Genomic DNA, 9,531 nt, shown 5'->3' on the forward strand with positions numbered 1-9,531 from the left:
GCCGAGGCCACGCGTCTGCACCCCCCCGAGGCAGGGCTGGGGAGGTCCCTGCCTGGGCCTTGGAAACAGAGGGCCCCCAGCTGGCCTCTGGGGACTGCGGCTTCACCTCTCCCCACCAGCCCTCTGAGCACCAATTAAATAAACCCTAATTAAAAACAGCCAAGTAACAAGAACACCCCCCTCTACCCACAGGGGCCTCAGCTCAGGAGGGTGCAGGGTTGGGGCTCTGCCCTGGGTCCCCAAGGCCCCAGTGAGCTCAGCACCGCCTGCACCACACGCCGGCTCCCCTGTGCCCTCTGTGGCTCTGGGCACGGCCCAGGGGTTCCTGCACAACCAGGGCACGGGGGCGGGGCGGGGGGGGGCAAGCCGCAGAGAGAGGAGCCTGGAAGCCTTCAAACCACGTCCAGCCTCCCCTGCAGAGACCGAGCCAGAGGAGACACCCGAAAGGCGGAAAGGAGGAAGAAGGGAGAAAAAGCAAAGAGACACAGAAACAGACAATGAGAAAGATGGAAATACAAAGAGGGCAGAGAAAGTGAACCAGAGAACTGGGGGGGAGGGGAGGGGGAGGGGGAGGGGAGGAGGTGAAGAGAAAGAGAGGTGGGAGGGGGAAGGAGGAAAAACATAAAAAGAGATGAACAGCCTTTGGGACCCTGGGACCCTCCCCTGCCCCAGGAAGGTTCCCGCTCTTCGCCACCCGGGCAGAGGGGAAGGGGCTCAGCCCACTCGGAGGCCGAGGCTGGGGCAGCCCCCTCAGCTGCCTCCCTGGGCTCCAGCAGAGGACACTCAGTGGGAGGACGGGGTCCCGGCTCCCTGACCCGGCAGCACCCCTTACGGGACAACAGTTCGTTAATTCCACAGACGCCCGTGGCCCCTCCCTGGTTCCCGCCCCAAGCTGGGCTCCAGAGACCCCGTGAAATGAAACACCACGCTGGTCCCTAGAGGGAGAGGCCGTGTAAACAGCCACATGACGCCCGCTGGGTGTGGGGTGCACCCGGTTCCCCGAGAGGCCACGGGCTCCCCCAGCCACCTCCCGCCCCAGCCTCCCACAGCATCCTCCGTGGGACAGGTCTCCATGAGGCCAGAGAGCTCCCGTAAGCGCCACCCCACACGTGCCCCGCGGGGCAGGGAGCGGCCAGGACGCCAGGCAGGCCTGTGACAGCCGCCAGGCTGCAGGGTGCACAGGGCCGCCTCCCCACTGCTGTGCTCAGGGCCTGCCACACACAGCTCTGGGGGCCAAGCCTGCGATGGGACCCCCCAGGCCCCAGCGCTGCAAGCTCTGTCCTCACCCAGCAGGGCTGGCCGCCCGTCAGCAGTGAGAATGGGGCAGGCGCCCTAGGGCTGAGGCAGGGATGTGGGGCTCATTCTGGAGCCCAGAGGCCATTTAGCTGCCGTTGCTCCTTCCGCGTGCTGGCGACCCGTGGAGCACTAGCCCCTGACCAAGGGCTTCCACCTCCCCCTCCTGCTCCTCTGCCCTCAGCCCACAGCCCCACACAGGCACCAGGCACCTGCGGAGGGCTCTGAATGGAGAGTCCTGGACCCCCGGGAAAGACAGGCTGGGCAGGTACCAGCCCCCGGCACACACTCCCCCCCGCACCAGAGCAGCAGGGCTCAGCCTGGCCTCCAGCCCCCGCCAGGGGGGCAGGCAGAGGACACTAAGGTCCCATCCCACAGATGGAGCCACTGAGGCCCGGGGCAGGGACAGGGAACACAACACTCTGCCCGCCCCGCCCCGCCCCGCCCACGGGCGGACTGTCCAGGTCTCCACAGCTGGCAATGACCAGGACCCAGTCACAGAGGAAAACGCGGAGAGGGACACACGGATTAAGCTCCTTCCCGGAGCTAGAAACTGAGTCACGCGGCCCACAGAGCCGCACCCCAGGGCAGCACAGACCTCAGGGCACCTGCCGGGGACTCTTGGGCAGGAAACAGCCCGAGACACCTGGTGCAGACCGAGTGAGTGCCAGACTGCAGAGCAAGAGCCTCTGCCCCCAGCGGGCACCTGCAGGCCCACACCCGGCCGTGGAGCCTGGTGGCCGCCCTGCCCGTGGACGCTGTCAGCAACTCCTGGGGCAGGTCAGCCCCCAGCAGAGACGCAGCACAGGCACCTCCGGGCAGAGGTAGCCCCTCGTCCCACGCGGGGCAGGACGGGGCGGCCAGTATGGACACGCGGGCAGACAGCAGGTGCCGCACACAGGTGCACCCAGGCCCTGGCCCACCTACCCGGTGAGGACCACCACGAAGTCCATGACGTTCCAGCCGTTCCGCAGGTAGGAGCCCTTGTGGAAGACAAAGCCCAGGGCAATGATCTTGATCCCGGCCTCGAAGCAGAAGATGCCGATGAAGTAGGGCTCCGTGTCGTCCTGCGGGGAGCACAGGCTCGGGTCACCTGGGCAGCAGTGGCCGGGCAGCGGGCAAGGCACACCTGCCGCTGCACCCACGACAGCCCAAGCCTCCCGCCTCCCCCATGGCCTTCCCGTCACCACGCCCGTTTGCTCTTCCGGCTTCCCTGATGGACACACCGCCGTCCACACAGCAGCAGCATCCCTGCCACGCCGGGGGTGTCCTCGTGCCCCCCCACCCTGGTGTCTTGGCTTCTGCACCACGTCACAGACAGGCCAAGACCCAGCCTGCCAGAACCACACAGCTTTGCTCACGGGAACATGACGATCGCAAAGATACTGCCTGCAGGTGCCACAGGTAAGTTTCTCACGCATGAGCCGGGTGACCCCGTAACACCCGCTGTGGCCATCGCACTCTAACGAGGAGGACACAGGCCACAGGAGCATCTGGGTCTGACCCTGGACTGCAGCCACCAACAAGGCTGCCTGGACAAAGCTCGGCCTTCCTAGAACCAGGGCCCAGACCGGCTCACACATTCAGCACACGCGGGATAATGCAACATGCAAATCTTGGTGGAAAAAACTGACACAGAGAAGCAAAATCTCCAGCCCTGAAGGCCCGCAAATGATGCCGCACCTCTTCTATGAGAGCCCCACGGAGGGGCAGCGCCCCCCCGCGGTCCAGCCAGGCCCCGGCTGGAAGGTGGGAGCAAACTGGGGCTCCAGACACCCCCAGAGGGCAGGGCACCAGCAGGCAAGGTCCCCATGGTGGGACTTTGAGGAAAGGAACTCCAGGTGCAGGGAACAGCGTGAGCAAAGGACTCTTCGTTCTAGATCCTAGAAAGGTCCCTTTCCTCCACCCCATCCGGGCCAGGCCCTCTTGGTGCTGTGCAAAGAACGGCACACAAGGCGGAGCATCCCAGGACTCCACAGAAGACCCCGCTGGGGAGAGCACCCCAGGGGGCTGGACGTGGGTGCCTGCACTCCAGGCTGCTGCCCAGGACACAGGGGGGGAGGGGAGGCCAGCGTCAAGGGCTCCCCCGAGGGTCTGCCCTCAGCCCGGCCGGAGAGGGGCCCGGACAGCAGGGCCTGGGGAAGGCCACCGAGGCCAGTACTGCCTCCCACAGCCTGTGCCTTCCTCCCTCGGACGCCTGGCTCCTGAGGGCTCCCCACACCTGACTCGCCCACGCCCAGCCTGGACCTCGCCCCCGCCCTGCCGCACTGACTGGTAGAAGCTGCTGGCACCGGGGCAGGCAGCGGAGCCTCACCAGGGCCAGCGCTCCTGTCCTGCAGCCCTGATGCTGACTCATGGCGGGGCGGAGGCCCCTGGAGGGACGCACACACTTTTCTTGGCTCGAGGCTTCTAGTTTAGCTGGGAGGGGCCCCTTTCCCCAGGGGACAGCTGGGCCCAGCAAACAGATCTTCACAGAAAGCTACTGGATAGAAAAGGGAACAGGCCAGACTCCAGGGAAAGACTGGCCGGAGCCAGCAGCTGGGCAGGGCCCCCCGCCAGACCCCTCAGCGCCACCCCGCCCTCCTGCCCGGCCAGCGCAGGGCTGAGGGCTGGCATGGGTGGAGGGGCGGGGCTGCAGCAGCTCCATGTTGGACCACAAGCTGGGGCCCAGCTAACGGCAGCTCCAGCACTGACGGGTGAGTGGGAAGCAGTGTCCCCAGAGGCAAAGAGCTGGGGAGACCCCGCCCTGGCAGACCACTGAGAGGCTGCCTCCGTGCCCCCAGCCTGTCTGCTCCCAGAGAGCAGCACGAGCCTGCTGTCTACCCTGCCGCCTTCGAGGGCTGCGCCCACACACACGCACACTCTTGGCCAGGGCAGCTGCACGCTGTCCATTCTTCCAACAACTTAGCGTCCAGCCCCGGGAAGTGCACCCCCACCATCAGCACCCACACCTGCGAGGCAGAGCCCACACGGCAGGACAGGCTTGCAGGTGGCCCCTGGGCCTGTGTCCTCTGGCCCCACCCCTGCCAGACTTCCCTGGAGACACCACGCCCCGTGGCCTAGCATTTGAGCTCCCTGCCTGAACCCCCCGTTTCCACTCTCTGCCCTCTTCTCTGGCCTCCAGAGTGGACGGTCCCCGCCGGAACCCAGCAGGCAGCAGGCCCACACCACCAGCGGGACCTGAAGCCCAGAGAAGGCCACTGATGCCACCAGGCTCTGTGCCCATGTCCCCAACAAGGACCACAGCTTACCCTCTGCCTCTGCCAGGGAGGGGCCAGGGCAGCAGGGCTTGGGGACTGGCCTCCAAGGAGCTGCCAGGACAGCTACCGGCCCCACGGGGACAGGCTGGACTGTCCACACTCCTCCAGACACCCAGTCCACAAACCCCACTCGGCCTTCCGGGCTGTGCACCACACACCTCCTAGCCCCCGGCTGTCCACCCCCTCGCCTTCTCCTGGTGCCCAACTGTGGGCACCCCCGGCACACTCCCTTCTGCACCACGGGGCCTGCGGTGGCCACGTGGCAGGGGAGTTCGGGACTAAAATGCCAGGTCCCACGCTAAGCACTGAACAGGTCTTATCTCCCGAATCTTTATCTCCAATGGACACTACGGAAGCAGAAGCCAGAGTCGAGGGAAGAAGGAGCAGCCTCTGGATGCCCCCCAAAAAAGGCCATCTCCCTGGGGCCCTCAGGCCCAACACCCCCTCTCTGGACCCCCACACTGGCTTTCCTCCTCTGCACTCTGAGCTCATAGTCTCAGCCCACACTGCGCCCAGACAAGGGGGCCAGGGCAGCGGGGAGCTGGGCTGTTAGGCTGTGAAATGGCACTCATCCCCAGAAATACTGCCCTTCCCTGCGATCCAGCCCCTCTAGAGACCCCACCCAGCCGGCCTTCAGTCTGCTTCCTGCTCAGCTGGGGGGACTGTGGTCGCACCCCCCTACAGAGACCCTGCCCTGGGCCCCCTTACTCTCTCGGGCTCTGTGCTTCCATGGGGGAACCCCAGTGGTCCGGGGAGCTCTTGGCAGGAAGCTAGAGGTGGGTGGAAATGACTCAGAATGTTTGGAAGGGGTGCTTCCCACAGGAAGGGGTGGCCCTGCAGGGAAGGGGCTCCAGGCAGGGCCACAAAAGACAATCTGAAGGCAAGGCTCACGGTCCCCAGATCCAGGCCAGGCCACACCACAGAAGCCAAGGCCACCACAGCCCTGCAGGGAGCAGCGGGCGGCACTCAGAGCCTCACGCTCCCCACTGCACCATCACGAATGCCCGTTCTCCACCCCAGCGTCAGCACTCAGATTCCTAGATCAAGGCCCAGTGCCACATGCCAGGATGGCTCATTGGAGGTGCAGGGGTGGCTCACCGCACAGGGCGGACCAGGAAGTGGCCTACGTGGTCTCATCGGGACTGAGTGGACCAGCCAGGCTGTCCCGGCCCTTGAGAGAGGTGTCATCTGCCCCGCTGTGCCCTTTTGCTCGACTGAGAGCGGGGAGCTGCCCAGACGACGGGGCCTGAGGAATCTGCGCTCAGGCACAGGTGCCAAGGCAGAGCAGTCGGCCGAGGTGCCCGCGCCCCCATCCTGCCCGCAGGCCCCGCCGCCAGCACTCACCAGCCGCTCGGACATGGGCGTCTTGTCCCCGTCAGGGAGGTGCTGCTCCAGCGCCAGCACGATGCAGTTGGCGATGATGGTGGCGAGGATCATGTACTCGAACGGAGTGCGAGGGTTAAGGACTGGCTGGGCGGCGCCACGGGGAGGGAGGCGAGGAGGCTGCCAGAGCCACGGCCGGGCCCCTCCAGCGGGCGGGAATGGGCGGGTCCGCAGCCCACCCCGGGCGGGCGAGGGCCGGTCTTCCCCCCGCCTGCCCGGTCCCGGGGCGGCCGCGAGGCGGGGCCTCCGCAGTCCGGGTCGCCAGCCCCTCGGCACGCGGGGCGCCGTCAGCACCGCGGACAGCGCCTCCGCCCCGGCCGAGCCCGCGCCCGCGCCCGCTCCCGCGCCCGGGCAGAGGCCGAGAGCCGCCCACCCCCGGCGAGCCCCGAGGGAGGAGCGCGCAGGCGCGCACTCCCACCTAAAGACACGGAGCCACCCGCACCTACACGGGCACGTGAACGTACGATAGCGACCATCCCGAACGCACGCACGCGCGGCCCCGGGTTCGTGCTATGCCCGCACACACACGCAAGCACCTGCAGCCAGGCACGCGCCTGGGCTCGCGTCCACACGACGCTCACACCTGCGGCGACACGGATTCGCCCTCGGGTGCCCTCCAGGCTGGCCGCGCGCTCTGCAGCGGACAAGGCGCCCGAGACAGGCGGGCGCGGGGACGAGCCCCGGGCAGAGGGGCTCCGCCCAGCGTCCACCGACTCCCGCGGCCGCGCACACGCACACGCACATGCACACGCGGCGCGGAGACGGACCCGCGAGGCCGCCCCGCCCCCTCCTCGCCCGGCGCGGCGTCCCCGAGGCGCCGTCCCCAGGGCGCGCCCTGCTCCCGGCCGCGGAAAGATGGCCCCTGCGCGCCGCCACCCGCCCGGCCCAGCCCCCAGCCCGGCCGCCGCTCGCAGACCCGGCCCGGCAGGATATGGCCACTCCGTGATGCGCTTGGCGTATTTGCGGACGACGTTGTCCTCGCTGAAGACGAAGAGCGAGCGGTTGACGGTGAAGCAGTTCTGCTTGACCGGGATGGGGTTGTACAGCGCCATGGTCCGCGCGCGCTGCGCGATCGACTGCTTGTAGAGGACCCGCTGTCCGGGCTGCAGACCCCCGGGGCCCGGGCCGCCCGCCCCGCCGGCCCCGCCGCCCCGGGCCCGCTCCCCGCTCCCGGCGCCCCCATAGCGGCCGCCCAGCTCGTCCCCGAAGCGGACCATGGCTCCCGGGCCCCGCGCGCATCCCCGGCCCGGCGGACCCGGCAGGGAGGGCGCGGGCGCCAGGCGCTCGGAGCGCGGCCGCCGCGGAGCTGCCGGCACCGCACCGGACCTCGCCCGGCCCGGCCGCCGCCGCACCCGGTTCCGCGGCCCCGCGCCACGCCCTATAAGGGGCCGGTCACGTGGCGGCGCCCGGCCAATGCGCGCCGGCGCCGCCCCCAGCCGGCCGCCCCCGCCCCGGCCCCGCCGCGGGTCCGGCAGCCTCCCCGTGCGCCCCCGGCTCCGCGCGTCCGCCGCGCCCGGCCGGTCCCTGCGCCCCCAGCGCTCGCCGGGCGCCGCCGCAGCCGGGCGAGGCCGCGAGTCTTCGAGGGCCGCGCCCCGCGCCGAGCCGGGGCTGTCCCCGGGCTGGCTCTGCCTGCGCGACCGCCCCCGGGCGCGGGGCTCCCACGCTCGGCCCGCGCGGACCCCTCGTTCCCGCAGGAGGCATCGCCGGGCGCGAGATGCTGCGGCCTGAGCGGCGGGGTCGGGCTCCGGCCGCCCCACCTCCCGCCTCCCCGAGGCCCCGCGCCCCTCCCCTGCCCCTCGCTGCAGACCACCGGCCCCCTCCAAGAGGGTGTTGGCTCCGGGACCCTCCCCTGCCATCCTTTGCGTGTCCTCGACGTCCTGGTAGACGACGCTTCCACCCGGGTCTGTCAGGGTTTTACCGGGCACAGCCCCGTCACAGGGCCCCTTGGTCGTCCACACTGAATCGGCTCCCGGATCTCAGTTCGGACTCCTTCCTTCTGCCATTCGTTCGATGAAGATTTAGAGAGAACCTGTTGTTGGCATGCACTGTCTCTCCATCCAGCAAGCCTCCCCTGAGCACGCACAGCATGCCAGGCTCTGTCCTGGAGTTGCCGCCCTGCCTTCGCGCAGCCGGCCCGTCTACACGCGGACAGCGAATCTTACCTAGCGCTTGCCTTGCGCGAGGCGCGGGTTCACAGAATCCGCTTGTCGGTGCTCGCACACTCCCAGCGGCCTTCCCGGGGCCACGCTCCTGCTGAGCGGCGGAGGAGGCCCAGCAAGGGCCCAGCGCTGCCCTCTTCGCCAGCACCAGGAGAGCAAGTGAGGACCACATGCCGGGCAGGCGGCCGCCAGCGGAGCGGACTACAAGGGAACAAGGTCTCCTGTGATGCTGCGGGAGGCAGGGCAGACCTCCTGCAGGAAACGAGCGAACCCCGGGCGCACCCGCCGGCTGCCCGCCCTGCTGAGTCGTGCGCGGTGAGGCCAGGCAGCGGGCGCGAGCGCAGAGGCCCTGGCTGTGCAGACCAAGGTGTGAGCTCTGCCTTCTTTCCAGGTGTGATGGGAAGTCTGGAGCAGCGGTCCCCAACCTTTCTGGCACCAGGCACTGGTTTCAAGGAAGGCAATTTTTCCATGGACCGGGGATGGGGAGGTGAGGGGGATGGGGCAGCGGAGCTCAGGCGTGATGCCAGCCATGGGAGCGGCTGTAAATACAGATGAAGCTTCGCACCCTCCCGACCGCTCACCTCCTGCTGTGCAGCCTGATTCCTGACAGGCCATGGCAGGGGTTGGGGACTGCAGGCCTAGAGAATTCTGGGAAGAGGCGTGTGGTCATCTAACTGGCATTCTAAACGATCCCTCTGGCTGCCGTGTGGAGCACAGACCACAGGGGCCAGGTGTGTACCATTCAGGGTGCATCCAGAGGCAAGCACCCCAATTCCAGCAGCAGCTTATGTTAAATACAATACAACTTCAACCTCAGTAAAGAGTCGTAAAGCGTGCAGTTTCAGGAGCACACAATCTTTCCATCTCTCCTTCCTCCCATAATCGCCACATTCTCTTTTTGGTCCTTGTACTTATTGCCTCATGGCCCAAGGTGGCTGCCATAGCACAGAGCATCACAGCTTTATACCACTATCTCAAACAGGAAGGAAGGGGCAGACAGAAAAAGGATATCTACATTTAAAAATCAATTTATGATATCCTTTTATAACAAAGAAAAGGTTTCTCAGAAGCTCCCCAGCACACTTCTCTTTAAAACCCCTTAGGCAGACACGGGCCGCATGGCTACCCCTGGCTTTACAAGGGCGGGAAAGTGAACACACGGCAAAGCAGACCAGGCCTGCCTTCATCTGCTGACGTGGACACAGAGTTGCCCCAAACAAAATCAGGGTTCACTTAGCTCAGAAGGAGGGTGGAGGCTGTGGGGGAGGCTGCCAAGAGAGAAGTGGGGGCCCATGTAGGGGTTCGACAGCAGCCCAGGAGAGAAGCGATGTGGTTTGAATAAGGGGGTCAGGAGCAGTGACTCTTCCTTCTACAGCCAACTGAACTGCTGACACGTTGGAGGTGACCTGTGAAGGAAAGATAGAAACCAGCCGGGC

General features: G+C 67.1%; 1 protein-coding gene across 2 annotated transcripts in view; it reads right to left on the reverse strand.

Annotated features, from left to right (window-relative positions):
- The window catches only part of CACNA1B (calcium voltage-gated channel subunit alpha1 B), a 186,213-nt gene extending 178,918 nt beyond the window's left edge, over nucleotides 1-7,295 (reverse strand). Inside the window, exons 1-3 of one of the 2 annotated variants that reach the window (XM_045563173.1) lie at nucleotides 6,870-7,295; nucleotides 5,898-6,003; nucleotides 2,221-2,360 (exon numbers count right to left, since the gene is read on the reverse strand). In XM_045563173.1, the coding sequence (XP_045419129.1) occupies nucleotides 2,221-2,360; nucleotides 5,898-6,003; nucleotides 6,870-7,153 (530 nt within the window). In that variant the 5' untranslated portion in view covers nucleotides 7,154-7,295. The remainder of the gene's footprint in view (nucleotides 1-2,220; nucleotides 2,361-5,897; nucleotides 6,004-6,869) is intronic. The other variant, XM_045563174.1, reaches the window with a different exon arrangement.
- Between the last annotated feature and the right edge of the window lie 2,236 nt (nucleotides 7,296-9,531).

The sequence above is a fragment of the Lemur catta genome, chromosome 10, assembly GCF_020740605.2.
Source record: "Lemur catta isolate mLemCat1 chromosome 10, mLemCat1.pri, whole genome shotgun sequence".
NCBI lineage: Eukaryota > Metazoa > Chordata > Mammalia > Primates > Lemuridae > Lemur > Lemur catta.